We start from the raw sequence: 20,399 nt of genomic DNA, 5'->3' as shown, positions 1-20,399 counted from the left end.
AGCCACTGGCCATCGTATTTGAAAAATCATGGCAGTCAGGTGAAGTTCCCGACAACTGGAAAAAGGGAAATATAACCCCCATTTTCAAGAAGGCGAAAAGGGAAGACCCAGGGAATTACAGACCAGTCAGTCTCACCTCTGTGCCTGGCAAAATCTTGGAGCACATTCTCCTGGATGGCATGCTAAGGCACATGAAAAACAACAAGGTGCTTGGTGACAGCCAGCATGGCTTCACTAAGGGGAAATCCTGCCTGACCAATTTGGTGGCCTTCTATGGTGGGGCTACGGAACTAATGGACAGGGGTAGAGCAGCTGATGTCATCTACCTGGACTTGTGCAAAGTGTTCGACACTGTCCCACATGGCATCCTTGTCTCTAAATTGGAGAGACATCAATATGATGGATGGACCACTCAGTGGATAAAGAACTGGCTGGATGGCCACACACAAAGAGTTGTGGTCAATGGCTCAATGTCCGTCTGAAGACCAGTAATGAGTGGTGTCCCTCAGTGAGCGGTGTTGGGACTGGTCTCGTTCAACATCTTTGTCACTGACATGGACAGTGGGATTGAGTGCGCCCTCAGCAAGTCTGCCGATGACACCAAGCTGTGTGGTCCGGTTGATATGCTGGAGGGAAGGGATGCCATCCAGAGGGACCTTGACACGCTTGTGAGGTGGGCAGATGCCAACCTTATGAAGTTCAACCATGACAAGTGCAAGGTCCTGCACCTGGGTCAGAGCAATCTCAGGCACAGCTGCAGGTTGGGAAGAGAAGAGATTCAGAGCAGCCCTGTGGAGAAGGACTTGGGGGTGCTGGTCGATGAGAAAATGAACATGAGCTGGCTTCAGTGTGCGCTCGCAGCCCAGAAAGCCAACCGTATCCTGGGTTGCATCAAAAGGAGCATGACCAGCAGGTCGAAGGAGGTGATCCTGCCCCTCTACTCTGCTCTTGTGAGACCTCACCTGGAGTATTGTGTGCAGTTCTGGTGTCCATAAAAAGGACATGGAACTGCTGGAACAAGTCCAGAGGAGGGCCACGAGGATGATCAGGGGAGTGGAGCATCTCCTGTATGAAGACAGGCTGAGGAAGTTGGGGCTGTTGAGCCTGGGGAAGAAAAGGCTGCATGGAGACCTCATAGCAGCCTTCCAGTATCTGAAGGGGTTTATAAGGATGCTGGGGAGGGACTCCTCATCAGGGACTGTAGTGACAGGATAAGGGATAACGGGTTAAAACTTACACAGGGGCAGTTTAGATTGGATATAAGGAAGAAGTTCTTTACTGTAAGGTTGGTGAGGCACTGGAATAGGTTGCCCAGGGAGACTGTGAGTGCTCCATCCCTGGCGGTGTTCAAGGCCAGGTTGGACAGAGCCTTGGGTTTCATGGTTTAGTGTGAGGTGTTGCTGCCCATGGCAGGGGGGTTGGAACTAGATGATCTTAAGGTTTCTTTCCAACCCTAACTGTTCTATGATTCTATGGTTCTATCACAATCAACATAAACTCAGCTGTTCAAAGCATTATCCTCATGACAGTTTTGGCAAACTCTGCAGTGTGAGGAGGCAGCAGCTTAGATGATATTCAGACCATTGCTTTCTTTTGGCATGACAGTAAAAAAGATAAATTGAAATTATTCTAGAATTTGTTCTGTCTAATGCATGGCTTTATACAGGGGTTGACAGAATAATTCTGGGTTATAAATTAAAATTCTTCATGAACAATAGGATAAAATTTAAGTCTTACAAACTTTATAATGGAAGAAAAGAGAAAATCCTTTCTTTACATATTTTGAAGTCTTTGTAGACTACAAATTCCAAAAATCTTCATGTCTTGCATTTTGGAGTTTTTAGTTTTGTCCAACTTCTATTGGGTTCTTCTTTTCATGGCAGGCCCTGTGTGGGGGCCTAACCCATTTTGCGTCCATGGTGTTTTCCTGCATAATGTAGATCCTACACAAAACTCTAACAGATGTTCTATACTACTATGCTCTACAGCTACATGAAGCAGATTGACCCCAAAGTTCAAGATAGCATTTTTATGTATATACCAGTTAATACAGTAACCATGTAAAGGTTATTACATAAAATGAATGTGGTCAACGGAAGATCATATAATCCTGTGTTTGAACCACTGAACTGGAACTTCGCAGAATTGCAGCATTCTGGGTCAGCCACACAATGACTCTCTGCTTGACTGTCCACGTCTAAGCAAAGATCATGCTTATCATCCCTTACCCTTTGTCCAGCTCCTTTGGTTTAGGTCGAGAACTGCTTGTGGTGAAGTATTAAAGACAATAGGACACCCTCCCAGTTGAGGCCTGAAGATTTTTTAACAGAACTAACATCACATTTGAAAAATCAAAATAACTGCTGCTTTAGATGGCTTTGCTTTAGCTTCTCAGAAGAGGGGCAGAAAGGACTTTGGATCAGAAATGCCTGCAAACTCTGAACCTCTGGGACAGCATGCATTTATTCAAGCAATTCTTACTTCAATCTGGAGTTTAGAGACTGCACCTGCCTCCAAAGGAGCTCTGATATTGCACTTGACCAGACTGCTGTGCACTAGCAGATTCAATTCTCATGTTCCAGAGAATTAAACAAAGATGAACTCTAACTGCAAACAAGCACTGAAGCCCACATGGCCAAATGCCAGTGGCTCACTGCTGAGTACCTAGACTAAGCCCCACCTCAGACCTCACTGCAAGATGTTACCCCAGGCTCGCCACCACTTTGCTCCTTGATGTGTCACAAATTATGTCTTCTCCAGCAGTGAAATCACGTTTAAATTTCATGCAGAGCAAGTCTAATAACTTGGACAGGGGGCCTTTGAAATGGCTAGCTCAGGGGTGCTTATACACTTGTATTGGTAGATCTGAACTGCTGAAAATTTACAAGCTCAAGCTGGTGTTAGATGTTCCCTGTGTGGATTTCACATGATGCAAATAAATTTACCCATAGCATCACCGTAGCAAAGAAAAACTTACCTCTGTTTTACCTTTACTTTGACAGGACCTCCTGGTGTCTTCATCTGAACCCCATGCTGTTGCCTGAGAAACCAAAATGCACAAGTCACATGATATTGCCATCAACCACCATGTCTGGAGACTCCCAAAACAACAGCAAGTATCTCCAGCCAATTTACACAGCCCAATTTAAAAGCAGTATTGTGACAGTAAACATGTATCTCGCTCCTACTGTGCTCACAGTGCACACAAATGATAAATAGATGAGAAGTCCAGAGACAGAAGCAACTGGAATATTAACAGAGGACAGACTTTAATTTACATGTAAATGCACCTTTTGATCATTATTCAACTGGAAGGTCCAAGACAAGCCCCACACTTTCTTTTCAAAGAGAACAGTGCTATATAAAACCACCAGCTTTCATCACCAAAATTAAAACCTTCCCTACAGCAAAGCCCAGTAGTTCTGCACAAATCTGCTGGTCTCCTTAAATATACCCACAAGATCTTTCAAGTAAACCTGCAGCAAAGTAAGCTGGATAAAACAACTGGGAGCTGACAGTTGAAACTTGGAGGGACAGGAAGCAGGGAGGAAGGCTGGATGGTGATTTGTGAAACCAGACAAGTTGGGTCAGATCCTGAGATGGAGTAAAATGCATTAGGGCTGAGGGCACTATTAACTGGGAGCTGAGAGCATGTGGGATCCCTACTGGCTCTAACTGACTGCTTTGGAGCAAAGAGGCCCCTTCCTTCACAAGAAAAGTCAAGACCAGCAAAGCTGCCTTAGACAGAACTTTCAGATTTAAAATATTCAGCAACATACCCAACCATTCAGTGCCCTCTGCAATTTTCCTCCCTTCAACACCTTCTATAAAATAGTCTTAACAGATCCAAGCAGGTATTGTTAGCTGGAGGTGAAAACACACATAAACATCCATACTATACATAATACATCATTCTGAATACAAGAAAAATAGCTGTGTTACACAGGGAAGGGCCAGGATCACAAAGTTCAGATACAAATCCAAAGCTCCCCAAAAAGAGCCAGGATTTCTTTTTTTTTCCTTCCCCCCAGTCCATTACCAGCACAGGAAATGGCTTCAAAGTTCAGCCTGGATCTGAACTCTTTTTGAACCTTCTCACTGCAGCCAATGTATTTTTTTCAAACACTGGGCTTCCATAGAAATTATCCCCTTGACACATGCTAAATCCTGGATTTTGTAGGAGAAAGATGGGAGACCACTAAGAAGAGGGGGTGAATTTTCCCATAGCCTGAGCTCAGGTCCATGAAGACATCCACTCAGAGCAGTAAGAAATGCCACCACCCAGGAAATGCATTTATATACAACATTTGGGAAGGGTATTTCTACCTCATTTACACAAAAATAAAAAAAGAAAGAAAAAAAAGAAAAAAGGTACATTCTCCATTATCTGAGCATTCAATTTGGCTTGAAGTAAGAATTTATGCACGCAGGCGAAGATCTGGTGGGAGAAGGGAAAAGCACAGATCTTTCCCTGGGAGTTGCTTGAGAAATACCTCCCGTGTACTGCAGTCCAATTCAGGCTGAAGGCCAAAAGCTTGTGCCTCAGAAGTGTTTTTGTGAGAGCTGGGATAAGACCTTGCTAGAAAGGATCATCTAGCCATATCCTGAGAGGGGATATGTCACTGAATGAGAGAGCCATCACAGGAGAGTAAGGGATTTTGGCTGGAGACTCCCAGGAGCACTTGACATCTGCAAAACTGTGCAGCAGCATTTTGATCCCCAGTCTCAAATTTATCCCATATTCACCTAACCACAGTACCCCTGCACTTTGCATCAAGTTTTGACAACCTTAATACAAAAACAAAAAAAGAAAGACGGAAAAGAGCCATCTTATTAGGCGGCTCCTCTTCCCATTTCAAAAACAGAGACAGAGCACTCCTATTATACAGCCCAGTTTACCTTAACGGTGCTTGACAGGACAAAATGAAAACAAAAATTGTTGGTTACTTCCACAGTCAATGCTGCTTCCCTGCAAAAACTCTGGGTCTTTTGGGATTGCAGCAACACAACAAAGAATTTATCCTCCTAGGGGACACCTAGCCTTTCCTGCCAGACATCTGCACTGCAGACCTTTGGGGCATGCTGTAAGCATAGCTCGCATCAGAGCACTGGTCCCCTCCAGCTATGTTCTTGATTGCCTAAGTGGTTGGGTTTTTTTTATTAGGTAGCAATGCCCTTCAGCTTTCTGAAACGCTACCTTGATGAGTTGAGTGGTAACTGAAGTTCTTGGTGATGACCCAAATTATAGCAGCATGTTGTTTGTGACTGCACCACTAGTCAGGGTGCACTTCATTAGAGCTAAGAGGATAATTAAGCAATATGGCAATCCAGAGCATGTTTTACACATGTCTTTGATAGGACAGGGAGGAGCTACTTTGAGGGCTGCTGAGTAACCCAAATGACCTCTGGGGGCTCAAAGAAAATATTTACAGCCCTGCACAGCAGAACATCTTGTCAATAATAAAAATATAATTGCAAAGCCAAGGAGCTAACGTGTGTTTGAATAATTGTACTGCCCGCGAGGTATGACTATGCACCCGCCATCGAGCTACAGTGTATTCAAGTCCTCCCAGGAGCCCACACACATCTGTGGTCATGGCTTGTGTGTTGAACCTGGCAAGAGGTCCTGGCAGGCTCAGATCTCTGAGCCTGGGCCTTTCAGATGCAACTTCCACCACTGTTTGGTTTCTTTACATGACTAACCAGCTGCCTTTTCAGATCAAAATATCCCACTCTTGTCACCTCTGTTGTCTTGGGCCTCTCTGTGCAAACTCCCTGGTTAATGCTGGCGCTCCAGTCACCGGTATGTTAAAACCAAGCCACTCCTTCCCAGATGAAATCTTCTTACTATGCTTTTGGTTCATTTTTCCACAATATCAAACTACATCCTGGACATTTGACAGAGAAATCTTCAGTAAAATCTCCCTCTTCTGGAGGAATGGCGTGGGTCATAGAAAACAGCCTTCATGAAGATGTGACAAACCTGGGAGCAAGGCTTCATACAAACACAAGACAGTATGTACTTTCTCCTAACTGGTTTCCTACTTGCTGTGTGCTTAAACAACGAAGCAAACACTTCTTTAGGCTGTCCAGATATAAGCAATTCCTCCCCTTACATCCTTACCAAAAGCACTCCAGCTAGCTCCTCATGCTACCTTCTTACAAGCTCTCCACCATCTCTTCCCTGCTGCATTTCCAGAAGAAATGCAGTTTCTAACAGTGTTCCCAGACCCTCGAAGACCTCCTCTACAACCACATGGCTTATGTGCGGAATGGGGGAATACCAAATTCATATGCCGTACCAATGAAACAACCAGCTCAGGGCTGCAGCTGCACTGTAAGACTAGAGCCATGCAAACCACAAGCAGGACTGCCCAGCCAGCTGTCCAGAGAGGCATGAAAGTACTGGCAACTTTGTCCTTGAACTGAAAATGCAATTAAACATGCTTTCCTTCAGCCTATTTTCATGGACAGCTGGTTCTTCCCATCTCTGATTCTGTTCTGGAGTTCTATACAGGCAGATTTTCTCAAAGAGTTTGTGTGTTATTTATGCATCTTTAGCCACACGAAGGAGAACCATCGCAAGAGAGTCATGTGCACAGCAACATGCACCTGGTGCCACACTGCCCAACTAGAAGTTAACAGAAATGAGCCACAATGGTTAAGCTCAGTGCATATCTAAATATTCAGATGCCACGCTCAGAGACAGAAAGAGCTGATGTCTCCTCTAACAAATGATCATGGTTTGCTCCCAGTTCAGACTGCAGACCAACACGCTCTAGAAATTCTAGCTCGTCATGTGCTGTCAAATCAGTTAGTTACACAGCACGCACTGCTGAAAGAAGTTTTCTAGGTACATTTATTTAATCATCTGTACATCCCAATGACGGCACCCAAAGTACCTGCCTGTAAGTCCCATTATCAATAGTATACAATAGCATTTGTGCATCCTCAAATGCTGATGTGAAAATCTCTTCAACATCTATGGACCAGCTTTTACATTCAGGCCAGCAATTTATAATTACTTCAAACACCACATATGGATTGATTAAGCATATACTAATCCCTGCACTGTACTTGCACAACAGAGGTTTGCAGGTTTTTGAGCAAAATGAGAACATTGCTTTAAAACTGGAAAGTGAAGCCTGGAAGAGAATAGGTCATATGCATATTTATCAAGTAAATTAAACCCATCTTTTATTACAAACCTATCCATCGGTTACCAACCTCACTTCCATTAAATAAGTAGTTTGTGCAAGCTACATACATGCAGGCAGACCTAGAATTATGTTGTTCTCTCCTATTAAGGGGGGCAAAAAGTGGAATACTAGAGTGTACATTTTGTATGTTTGGAAGGAGCTTCACAGCACACACACCCACCCCCCTCCCCCCCCCCCCTTGCCCAAGTACAGGCTTACTGCAAAGAAAAACCCAAAACCCCCACCAAAACCCCACTAGGGACTGATTCTGTGAGATGCTCTGGATTTTCTAAAAGTACTGAGTTCCTCAGGTTTCTGCTAACGCCAGCAGGAGCAGAAGTAGCACCTGGTGTCCCCAGCTTGGGTCTGCAGGGATTGCTAAAGGCGGTAGCTTCCATTTCCATCAACCTTCCACAGTGCCCACAGGAGACTTCTCAATCTGCCTATGGAGTAAGAGCTGATTTTGGTTTTCTGCTTGTGTGGTGCATGACACCCTGAGCAGAGTGTGCCAGTCACATCACCCCTTTGCTGAGTTATGCATGAGGAAGGAGGGCAGGAGGTGCTCTGATATGACAGTTACTGTGCACTAGAGACCTGAGCTGGCAGTGTAATTTCTTTGCCTGTGTATTTATTTACATCTTGCTTTCAAGTAACTGTACCAGGCACTAGTATGTTCAGAGAAATGAACCTCTGGAAAAAAAAAAAACAAACAAAAAACCAATTTGCTTTGAAGGCAGCTTCCTGCATTCCTTATACAGGCCCCAAATCTCTGCATTTCTTGTATGTATTTACAAATATTTTTTTTATCAGCTTATTTCACAGCAAGGTATGGAAACTTTTCTCCAAGTCTAGGGAGAAAGGACCATGGAGGGACCATTTTTCTGCACTGTATTTGATACCTTCTGTATATTTACATACCCTGCCTGTCCAGTTTACTTTAACCACATGCTTAAGGACTTTGCTAAATTGGGGTGTAGACCAAATCCATCACGCAGTGGCTGCTCAGAGGCCAGTTCATTCATCTAGAAGATGTCAGACCCCATCTTTTCATCAATACTGATGAACAGATTTCAGACCTCTAAAATACCACCCTTAGATTCTTGCTGATAATGGAAAACACATTTTATAAGTTTATTTCCATGTTTCTATATACTTTGCAGTCTCTATACAAGACAGCTCCAGTGTAAATCTACTTTTCCCTGAGCAAATTCTATAGCATTTAAAAGAAATTAATATGTGCAGGGTCTTACAGCACTTAGAAGAAAAAATCTTTGAAAGAAGTTCTATAGGCTGGATGTGACAGCCCATGAAAAGGTTCTTGTTTAACTTCAGCTTCTATGATGTGTACTGTAAAAATATTTCTATAACACTAGCTATTTCTTCCCTATTAAATCCTCTAGGACTTCTCCATAAAGACTTGCTGCCTCAGTCTAAAAGTGAAAAGTTAAATTCCCTTTTCCAGCATCAGCTTTCTTCTCAAGGACAAGGCACATATATTATAAATAATATCATATTGAAATCTAACTTCTTAATAATAAAGCACAGTAGCTAATACCCTAGAGGCCATTTCTGAAGTTCCAACACTGGTAATTTATTAAAACTGTGATAAACATGTCTGATAAACAGATAACTAATACTGAAAGAACATAATTCCAAGCTTCAATAAATAGTTCTGCTACATACTGCAGTACACAAATTACAGATCACTGCTGTGTGCAGTGACAGGTTTGAGGAATGATCACAGGATTCAGTCAATTCATTGCGGGGAGAGGAGAGGGCTTGGATGAAGGGAATTGCATTGCGTGTTATCAAACTATTAATTGATTTCCCTTAAAAGATCCTTCAAGGTGTGGTAAAATTCAAGCTGTTTGCTTCATTTAAATGAAGCACCCATAGTGCCTGTCCACAGACTGGCCCAGTTGCATAGCTTTTCTGGAGCTGCTGTACAGTAAGTCTGCTGGAGAAGACCTTGAAATGTCACACTTAGAAGACGGAGGCTGACGAACACTTAAAACAAACCCACCACTGAGTTCCAGTTCCCATAGTCTTAAGCTCTGAATCAGACCTTCTCTCTATAAACAAAAATCTTACTATACTGGGACTAATTTTGGCCTGCATTTATCGGCTGCTGAACACAATTGCTCACTCTGTTCACGTCAGAGCAGAAGTGGATGCCACATACAGACATAGTAAAGACAGAGCTATTCATCAGGAAGAAGGACTTACTCATTTTAAGAACAGATCTTTAAGTGAGTTCCAAATAGTACCGTCTTTGGATATTCACATTTCTCTGTCTTATCACATCTTTACAAAAAGAAATGCAATAGTCTGAGGGAAGTTGCTCTGCCCTGGCTCACCTATTCTGCAAGAAAAAATCACAGAAATAGTGTACATCTGCACTCAGTAGACAGGGAGGAGAGTTTCCAGGAGGACCGAATACATTCTCTTTTTTGGTTGCATTCTAAAGCTTCACTGATTTAGAATCATTCCTTCCACCTTCTGTTTTCAGACTGTATGCATGCACACCCAGACAGAGCATCACTGCAAACCCCAGCAGAACAGGGCCTTGGCCTGTGGGTATGGGAGCTCTACTTTCTTTGATCAAGTTATCCCAGCCCAGTGAACTACTCTGCATCAGCTGAGTCATGGTAACCCACTATGTTCATGGTCCTCTCTTACCTCAGATGCAGTTTTCCTCCTGTACAGAGAGCACACTCATCCCAGTGAGCTCTGCTGCAAGCAGTGAGTGGGTAAACTCCTGTACCTCCGATGTGTGTCTGTGCCTATAGAGACAACCTGTTTTCAGCTGTGTATGTTAGTTTTTGAGGGAATTTTCAGCTACTTTGAGTTCTTCTTGCATGGTCAATGCTACTGATTTTTTTCTCTTTCACAGCTTCAGAATCCCTTGTTATTTACTTGTATTACAGAAGCACGTAGAGGCATGAACTGAGATTGTGACCCCATAGCTCTAGGCAATATATAAACATGCCGAGGGAGAGAATTTCTGTCTGAGAGCACTTACAAGTTAAACAGACAACACAGGCACATGGGAGGAAAGCAGAACCAGCAGCATAGGTCAACTGGATAGCAAAAGCCACTGAGCATGTCAGAAGCAGAGATGAGCACTGAACTTTACTCTCTTGAGGACTAAAAACTTTCCTGTCCAGCACAAAATGAGTTCTTAGTATTTATTTGCTACTACCACAAAATGCATCCACTGAATCAGTGGTGCACAGAGGGAGCAGGTTTGAGGATTAGAACAATGGGCAAGATGCCACACACCCTGTTCTCTTTTTCTGACATTATGGGGCAAGGCCACAGTCTCATGTACAAGAACAAATTCGAATTTTGGTGCCTCCAACTTCCTTTTGTCCTGCAGGAGACTCCATTAGAACAACACAAGGTCTGTAAATCAGACACTCCTCTCTCTCTACAGTGTCAGGTAGGAATTTACAACTCCAGACCATGCATTTCCTTATCTAAAAGGAGGATTGTATGAGACTTAACAGATCATGCTTTCTACAGTGTACCCAAATGGAAAGCAGTGTACAAGGTTTTACTATTAAAGCCAATTCTCTTAAAGCTTTAGTAAAGAACATTTGATACCAAGTACTAAAACTAGCATGGTGTTTTCTAAGATAAACAATAGTGACATCCAGGTTACAACCTGTACTTTTTTCAGCTCTTCAGGAATTGTAGTGTACAAAGGGCACAGTGGAGCAGCCAGCTCAACCTTGAGGAAGTACTGTGAAATTAAAATCCATATTTGGAGCAAGCAGATTAACTTGCCAGTTCTTCCAGCAGACTTTCAGTAACCCTTGTGTGAAATTTCAGTAACTTATGCTGAATTCCACACAAAGGAGAATTTGAGGGGTTTTTTTACAGGGTATTTTTTTTTTTACAGGCTTGTGCAGGTATAGCCTTGCCAAAATGTATTACAAACAAAGCGTAATAATATAGGAGGCATCAGGTAGCGGACGGTGGAGCACCAAGGGCAACAGAGCATAGCCACAAAACAGGGAAAGGTCATGGCTTATCAGCTGCACAACTCCCTGTGAGGTTTTTATAAACAGAAGGGTTTATCAAGGACAGGATTCTTCTGAGACACAAATGGGACTCATGGGAGAAAGCAAGAGAAGGCACATTAACCAAGTGGGAGAGAGACACTGGCTTCATGAGCTGCTTCAAAGTGGGGTGAGCCTCTTACAGGAAGTGATAAGCAAGTCTGTGAAGGACCCTTACAATTAATACAAGCACTAATCATAGAATCATAGAATACTAGGTTGGAAGGGAAAGGGACCTCAAGGATCATCTGGTCCAACCTTTCTTGGCAAAGCATGACCTAGACTAGATAGCTTAACACTCTGCCCAGTTGAATCTTACAAGTGTCCATTCCTAATGTACTGCAACAAGAATACGCCCAAAGAGAGGGGAATCAAACGAAAGGTGCTAAGATACTGGCGATCCAGCAACAAGGAGCTATGGATGTGACACTATACCTGAACAGAAGGGCTTGCAGAAGCCAGGAATGGTGTTCAGATTACACATTCTAGCATCAGATTGAACTGCAGTGCTGTCCATAAGGGTATATAAAAGGAGTACATGCTCTTCTGTGGCTATATGCTGAGCTTTGACAGTTATATATTTATAGTGTTAGTGTTAGATGAACACACCAACATGACACTTCGGAAGAAAGATACAGCTCTGAAGAAAAGAGATAAGGATTTTTCTTTCCACTGTCTAGTGTTTGTATTTTTATCATTCTCTCTGAAGAAAATGTCAGTGTGTGACAATAATTTCATTTTGCTGATATTCTACTTCATTTTCTTTGAAAGTGCTTAACACTGCAATGATTTAGTTGCAAGCAACTTAATCCATCAAGTGTGAAAAAGCATGGGCAGGGCCAAATGCAAATTAATAGTCTGAATTAACTGGATGCTTGGCATGCTAGTAAAAAAAGACCTTAAAGCTCTCACCTCTGGCCAGTTTAGAATGAATGACAACATCCAGAACTAGACAATAGCACAGGGGATGTTAAAGAAGGGTGAGTTACATTGTTACCTATTACAGAAGAGCAAAAGAATACAGAAACTGAGACAAGACTTCCAGCATACTGGGTAATTAACAGCCACTGTGGAATTTGGTTTCTCGCCATGTCACATTCAGTTAATAGCTTATGACAACAAACATTTACTAAATGTACTGGAGATGACAGAGACATGAGATTACATGATAAATCAATAACTAAATCAAGAGGCTAAAATACACTGAGACAAAAATTATTAAAGAAAAATTCAACTGCAGTCAGGCACACGCTGGAAAAATAAGGACAGCCAATGCACACGCAGGTGCAGTTCACACTGGCCAGGTGGGCACCACACAGTACTATTTCTCACACCACCAGCACTGTTTGTTCTGTAAAGAACAGGTTTTGGTTTTGTTTTTTCTTCGGTTCCTACAAACAAGGTTCAACAAGATATTTCTAAGAAGCGAGCCAATGAACAGAGCCACAGCAATGGTTGCCCTTGATAAAGTGAAGGCAATTCTTCCTTCGAGGCTCTTCTACCGCCAAAATATGTCCACTGCCACCCCTTTATGTTGTTTGGCAAAGTCGCCATTCAGAACTAAATCCCTCCTTCCTCTTTGTGGGCTCCACTGATGGATGTGACAAGACTTCTAAGCAGCCTCTTCTTACTGTTTTGCACAATGATTTCTGGAGTAGGAGGTTCAGAAACCCTTCCAATGGACCAGCCCATATTCAGTACAAAATCAATTTACCATGGCTGTAGTCTCCTTTGTATTTCTGCATCAAGCAAGGAGATTTCATTCTACTTCATTTTTCTGCTCTGGGTTTCCTTAGCATTGTGCCTCTTTGAAGCTCACTGCTATGTAGAGATGTTAAGGGTTTTCCACTATACATTTTTCTGCATTCCCTCCCCCCTGCTTCTGACACAGATTGGACAAATTCTGCACAGTCAACAGAGTGCATTTTTGTGCACCCACATTAAGAGTTTAGCTATGAAAAGCAATCTTCCCATATACGCTTCAAACTGAAAATGTGATCACTGAAGTACATGTGAAAGCTCTGTGTATTATCAGCTTTCTAAAGCAGGAAAGTCTTGCATTCCTTATTACTCTCCAGGTTACATCACTGAGTATACTTGCTCAGCATTTATTTGTTTGCTTTGAGAAGGAGCTAAAATAAGTTTGAGGAAATGCCCAATTTGGATCTGATTCTCCCAACAATTAGGCTGAAATTCAGGAATCAAAATCAGCACATCCTGCAGTATTAAAGAGACTAATGAAGGACTCAAGATGACATTTTCACTGTTCTCTGCCTCCTGTTTTTCTTTAGGGAAATCACATCTATTGCTTTAAGGGGGGGGCAATACTCTTTCAGATGACAAACACTGCAATATATTCTCATTAAAATTGTGTAGAGTTTGAACACGGTGTGAGTCCTGTCTTGGCTTGACAAAAGGTGGCAGTGCACAATTAAACAAATGTGCATGTGACTTAATTTATCCTACCAACATTCTTTTCTGGTTGTGCACTTCAGCTTGGTGTACTACAACTAAAAAGGAAAAAAAAAAAAAAGGCACTGGAAATCTTTAATTAAGTGAAAGATGCATTATTGAGACCAAATGAAGTCTTTGAGATTAATTAGCCAAGTCCAGTTTCATTGAAGCAAGAGACTGGGAAAGTTTTGCAAGGCAGGCTGAAAACAGAGATCCTGCCTGAGCCTGCCTGTACCACAGGAACTTAAGTGAAACCAGACCCTCCCTGCTGCTCTTCCCCATTCTAAAGTAATAGTTTTCAAGCTTTAAGAATATGGGCAAAAAATCCTAAACCCTCAGCTGAAAAATAAGCCTCTGTACTTTCCCTATTAAATTCAGCAGTTTTATATCTGAATTTCCATTTGTTTTGCATACCTATAGAAAGGATCCAGACTCCTGTTCCTAAACACCAGGATTTTGAAGTGTGCTGTGGAAGCACACAAAATACTCAGCTGCACTCTGCTAAGCATTTCTGCTCAAGATTAAATGGCAATTCTTGCCCCAGTGAGCCTGAATCCTAGGGTTAAGGTGAAAGACAACATGTGGCTGCAAAAAAACACGCAGAAAGAACAAGAGTGGGTGGTGAGATGACTAATGTTTGCAGTCAGGGAGTACACACGGTGCACAGGCAAGTGCGCTGCAAGCTTCCCAGGACAGATTTTGGCAACACACCTAGATTTTGACCTTTAGACTCTCTGGCTTCTATGGGGTTTGGTGCTCAGCATTTCTGATAAATCACTAATAACCAAGAACAAGTAGGACCTTTCAGATGTTACCAGGCTGGGCTGGAAAAGGAAATCAGCGATGAAAAGTCTCCCATGCTTCATAAAACAGATTTTAGTGGATTTTTATTGTTCTACAGCTACATTGTGCATTACATATATGCTTTCCTCTGCCAGGTGCCTAACGCTCCTGATAAGCTAATTACAGCCTTCTGCTTATTTCATGTCAAGCTTAACTCCCCAGTCTGAGCCTAGCCTGCAGTTCTGGCACATTTTTTCCTTAATCTAAGACCATCTGTGCGCCATCAGCAAGGAACACTTAAATACAGAGAAACTAAAGAACCAACAGTGTTGAATTCCCCATCTGATGCACCCAACTCCTCTCCCCAGCATTTCCAATTAAGTGAGAAGCCAACATCCATCCAGTGCTAAATATACTGAAAGGATCTGAGCAGGATACAGCTATCTACAGATGCAGCAACACTTTACAGTGGTCAGTGGGGAAACAGCAACCCAAAAGGACCTGAATCTCTCCATCTCTTTACATCTTTAAATCAAAAGCTTCACATCTTAAATACCACCACGTCACCAGCAATACATGCAGTGGTTGAGTCAGCACTTGATCAGTGTAAATCAACTACTTGTCTCAGAAGCACAAGGAGTCTGGGAAAAAAGCAACGAGGTTGATTTATCAGGGATTCAAAAGATATTTCTCAAGTCTTATATTTATTGCTGCAAAATGGAAATGCACAGCAGTTTAAATCAGAACTGGACTGCAGCATTAGGGAAGATGGCTCTCTGCCCCTCTCCTGTCCCACCACCAAAACTTCAAGTATTTCTAACCCCCACTGTCCCCTCGCTGCCCAGCCCAGCTGGACACAGCCCCTGCCTGCTGCCACTGTAAGCAGCCAGAGCCCCACTGCTGCGAACAGCATCAATCTGCCTAGCTTCCTCCTAAGGCTGGGAAACAGATGACTTCAGACTCCCTGCTTGGTCTGTCACAGTTTGCCTTGCTTCTGCCTCCTCTTTTCCAACACCAGACGCCAGCACCTGATGCCATAGTGAGCTCTGCCAAGCTTCATCTCAACAAGGAATGTATTTGCTCCTTCTGCAAAGATGACTCTGATGAGGTGTCTTTTATTCCTCCCTCCAGCTCCTCTGCTCTGTTCACCAGTCTGCACTCTTCTGCCAACCCAGGATTTATTTTCCAGTTTCCTTCAGTTTGAGTCCTGCCCTTACATTCCCCCTGCCACCTGGCTCTTCCCTCACCTCCTCTCAAGCACGCTTGCATTTGATCTCTACCAAGGTCAAAGATTCCACAAACAGGTTTTGAGACTACATCTTATAATTAAGATGAGGGAATACAAAGTAATTTTCCAACCGGATTAATACAGCATACTTCATTGTGCTGCTTCTGACTTTTTTTTTTTTATTGGCTTTCAAGGCTTTCACATTTATCTTGTATTGGAAAAAACCCCAATCTTTTTCTTTTTTTCTGCCTTGCCTTTAAATCCACAGTAACTGATCTCACAGCAAAAGCTACTAAATTTGTAACAATTATATTAGCCACATACATTTTTTAATGCTGTCACTGGGCTCACCACTATTTTATTTATGAACCATTGATCATTTCTTTCTGCTCCATGTAGCAAAATCCTCTCCCTTTAGGCAACTGCAGTTTGTTTCTTAATACTCCCAGGCTAACTTAAGAACTTTTTTTGTCATTCTTAATAAAGCTTAAATCACTTTGAACAACCTTGCAGCCTATTCAGATGGCTTCAGTCCTGTTATTCCTTTTTCTTTACTTGTAAGGAATTAAACCACTCTATTTCAAAAAAGTCAGGACATACTTTGTCTCCTGTCTGAAGGGATTAATTGGTAATTAATATATGGAATTTGATCTATATTCCTGACAAAAAAAATGTTTCCAATGAAAGCATACTTTTAAACACTCCCCCAAATTCTTTCCAGTCTGTTCTCTTTTCTAAATAAATGTACAGAATTATTTGTATCTGTATTTTTATCTGAACAGATATATTTTTATTGCATTTTTCTCCTACTAGAAACCCAACTACTTTTTTTTTTTTTTTACATTAACATTTACTTTTAATTTAAGAAGTTTAGAAAAATAGTGAAAAATAAGTCAATTTAAACATGTGGCCATGCTGAAGTTGCACAATTGCATACCTAAAAAGTAGAGGTGAAGTGCGCATGTTACCTGTACTGTGGCTCAGAATATAACTTTGCAGACTCATGATTCAGGCAACTTAACTATGGTTACACATGCATATCGCTGTGTATAATACTTAGGTATTAAACAGAAAGCTATGCATTTCAAGGCAATTCAAAAGGACAAGTATCATTATATCATCTTCATGTGTAAAGAAAGGAAAGCTCAGACTGGGGAAGGCTACAAATCACCTTACCTCCCTCCAGCTGTCTACAAGTGAGGCAGCTAATCCGCTGTCCAAACTCTCCTTATAGAGAATGGAGTAAAATATGCAACTTATGAGTATCTCTTTCCACTGACTCCCCACATTTGGTCTCCCCAGTCTCAGAATGGCTTAGTCTTTACTCAGTCATGCTACCAATAAAAATGTATCAGCTATAACCACAGGGGGGTAACTTCGAGATGGAAGAAACATTTCAGAAACACTTCAATACCAGCAAGACCATTGTTCCTATTGATTGTTCAAGCTGTGGCAACACCCAGCAGCTCATTTGTACACACAGCCACATCCCTCACCATCCTCCAGTGATACAACCCAACCTTCCTCTCCCATTGCCCATCTATTAGCAGGCAACTCACATCAGCTGTTGTCTGACATTGTTTAGCTGGAGGTTTGCTACCCCTTCTGCAGTCATGAAGAAAGGGTTCTGAGCTTGAAAACTCGCCATCTTCCTCCAGTCAAGGTGGCTGGAGATGCCACAGGCATAGTCTAGTTTGTGCCTGTTTATTTGTCTGTCCTCTTGGCACATGGGTTTTGCTTTCCTTGAGCTCAGCCTGGGGAAGGTAGGTGAAACATTGGAGGCCAAAGCTCAGAGGCTTTCAAAGGATTCAGGGAAGCTGCACCTGCTGTGCTGAGACAGGATCAATGTCCTGTGGGCATGATGAACTAATTGTTCCCATGTCTGCTCCCCAGCTCTGGGTCTCTGATAACAGCTGTGCAGGCCACATTAGTGACTCTGCTGTGTAGCTCCAGGCGCCAGTAATCCCCTTGTATTAGTCATTCAGAACTGTTGCATTTAAAAGAAGCTGTAAAACACACATCAGTTAAACTGTTACTAACAGAGAAAAGTAGGATTATTTATCTAGGGAAAAACACACGCACTGACATGATATGTATTTACAATAGAACAATTCCTTTTTCCTAAGAGCTCAATAGTTAGTTTTAAAGGAAACATGAGGTCATTCATGGGCCCTTTTAGAGAGATGCAAATCAATAAATGGCGATTTTTTAATGCTTTCCTCATAAATGACTGGACACTACCAAGGTCAAACTTAATCCTGTGCAGAAAGCCACTGCAAGGGACATGAATTATTTAGATGTCTCCTAAACCCTGTTTTGAGAATAAAATGTAGATATTTCTCTATATTTTCAGGCTTAAAAAAAAAAAAAAAAGATCCTCAAACTCCAAACTGCTCCTTTTTTTGTAATAATTAGCCCAGATACTCTGTTGTTCATCTTGTAAGATGCAGTCCTTTGTGTTTTCTTCTCTTGCTTCTGACTTCTGAGCATGTGCAGCTCAGCTCCCATGCCAGGGACAGGTCAGGGTGCTGGGTCACAGGTAGGAAGAGCACTTCACTGAGGGCACAGCCCCAAGAGGTGGCAAACTGCAGCACTGGTTGCAGCAGGGTGCCAGGACCTCTCCCCAGGCTCCACAGATTGGCAGCTCACCACCTCCACAAACCTGGGCTTGCTGAACACAGGACAGACTGTGGCAGGTATCTTTCCAGGAGAGGACGAAGCAGAAGCTGGCTGCATGAACGCTGCTTGGCACGTGAAGTTCAGTAAGTCGCTGTTGCCACATTGACTACGCTTAGCAAAGGTGCTGCATAAAACTCATCCTGTTTTAGACCCTTCACTAATGATTGCACTAGAGCTTCCTAACTGGGACAGAAGCAACTAAGAAACGCTTTCTGTGCCTTGTGGTAAGGCAGCATTTGCAACTACAGAACAAACCTCTCCCACGTCTAAAAATATCCCATTTCCCTAACGTAATAATAATAAAAAAGCAGCAGATTTTTATATAAATCTCAGTTAATAAAAATGTCAGTTTAGCTAAGGTGTGGCCTACAACAAGAGGCTGATTTGCCTCTCAGGAATATCTGCAGAGCTGAATTTGTTGACAGCAGCCACAGATGAATGCGTGCGTCAGGGCAGAGGACAGCCAGGGCGTAAGTACATGCAGATCCCCGAGAGCCTTTTGGAGCTAGTGGAATGGGAAGCAAGTCGACAGAGAAAAAGGGCTAAACTAGGGCAAACCAAACTACATTTCAGAAAGATAAAGAAACAACATTGGTGGCAAAAAAATGAGAAGTCCAAGGGATTTTTATTTTTTTTTTCCACTTTTTCCCCTCCCCTTTCTAAGGGATGTTTAATGGCCCTGAGTGTAACTTGCAAGGAATAAGAACATTAGTCTTCATTCGCTACACATAAAATGCCTGACAGGGTTTTATCAAATAAAGAGCCCAATATGCTACTGTTATCAGTAAGTGACTTCAGCAGCTAATTAAATTCTCAGTTTCTGAATCCTGCTCATAATGTTTGCTGACAAAGACCAAAACCCCTGTAGTAATTTTTGCGTTTATGTGAGTTGAGGCAGGGAAGGAGGGAATGACAATGAACAAATTACCGAGGAAAGCAGGCTGGCAATCCACGGCTGACAGTCATCATGCAAACCTCACTTCAGCATGTAAGCATAACAAGGTAGTTCCCCTCCAGACGTAAATCAGTTCTGTGGCCTTCACTGACTCCAAGAAGGCTGCCCTGTTTAATGCCAAGTATGAATCCAGATACAGCTCCCTCACAGGCTGTACAACCTTATGCATATGATCCTTTTGTGCATGCTTGCATACATACATATATAAGAACTTTCTATACCATACTTACTCACTTTAGAGGGCAACTACACTGATCACAAGTAGGCAGTGTACTCTGAGCCAGTTTAGCAAATTTCAATATGTGAATACACATACTGAAATGTATTCTTACTCAGTAGATCGTGCAGCATATTCTTAACTCAGGCAGTTCTCAAAGGAAAACAGGCATTTATTTAAAGCTAAACCTGGGATTAAAATCTTTACTGGCTCTAAATGGACTCCTAAGTTGTGTTCTCCCAGACAAAGGGGATGTTGTGTTCAGAAATCACTCAACGCTATGTGAGAAGAGATTTGCTTTCTCTGCTCTCTGAATTTCAGCTGACGGGTAACATCAGCACAAGGCTGGTTTCCGCCAGAACATGCTGGAGCTTACTAAAGAGTACAGTTCCCAGTAGCAAGGAACTGGTGAAGTGTGTCCATGGAGGACAAAGTATGGCATTCATACATGGTCACCTCCAGTCTGACATGCCTGGCTTTCTTCCCCATCTCACACTCCAGGCAGAAATTTCTCTCTTAGATAGATTACGGGAGGGGAGACCTGAGCCTGAAAGCGGCAGCCTAGCTCCTGATCAGTCATTTTAAGGAAGGGTGATTGCAGGGAGTAGATTTTATTTGGGAATCTGAAACCATAAGAATAAAAAGCTGAATTTGCCGGAAAGTTTGTTCAGCCAATATAAGCTTTATTATGGAATAGCTTTAAACCTCTAGACTGAGAGTGAGAGGTTTTAGGTGTAGCTTTGAAAGGTGATTTATGAATAGATTTATATGTTAATCTGTTAATAAAAACTGTAGCATACTGATAAAATATGTCACAATC

General features: G+C 42.4%; 1 protein-coding gene across 3 annotated transcripts in view; it reads right to left on the bottom strand.

Moving 5' to 3' along the window:
• The window catches only part of SEMA5B (semaphorin 5B), a 283,952-nt gene that overhangs the window by 88,181 nt on the left and 175,372 nt on the right, over nucleotides 1–20,399 (bottom strand). For all 3 annotated transcript variants that reach the window (XM_065671441.1, XM_065671442.1, XM_065671443.1), the window contains one exon: nucleotides 2,978–3,040. In XM_065671441.1, coding sequence (XP_065527513.1) covers nucleotides 2,978–3,040 — 63 coding nt within the window. The remainder of the gene's footprint in view (nucleotides 1–2,977; nucleotides 3,041–20,399) is intronic.

Source organism: Lathamus discolor, chromosome 3 (assembly GCF_037157495.1).
Source record: "Lathamus discolor isolate bLatDis1 chromosome 3, bLatDis1.hap1, whole genome shotgun sequence".
NCBI classification, from domain to species: domain Eukaryota; kingdom Metazoa; phylum Chordata; class Aves; order Psittaciformes; family Psittacidae; genus Lathamus; species Lathamus discolor.
Note: the sequence above shows the minus strand (reverse complement) of the source record. Positions and strands in the feature narration are given on the sequence as shown.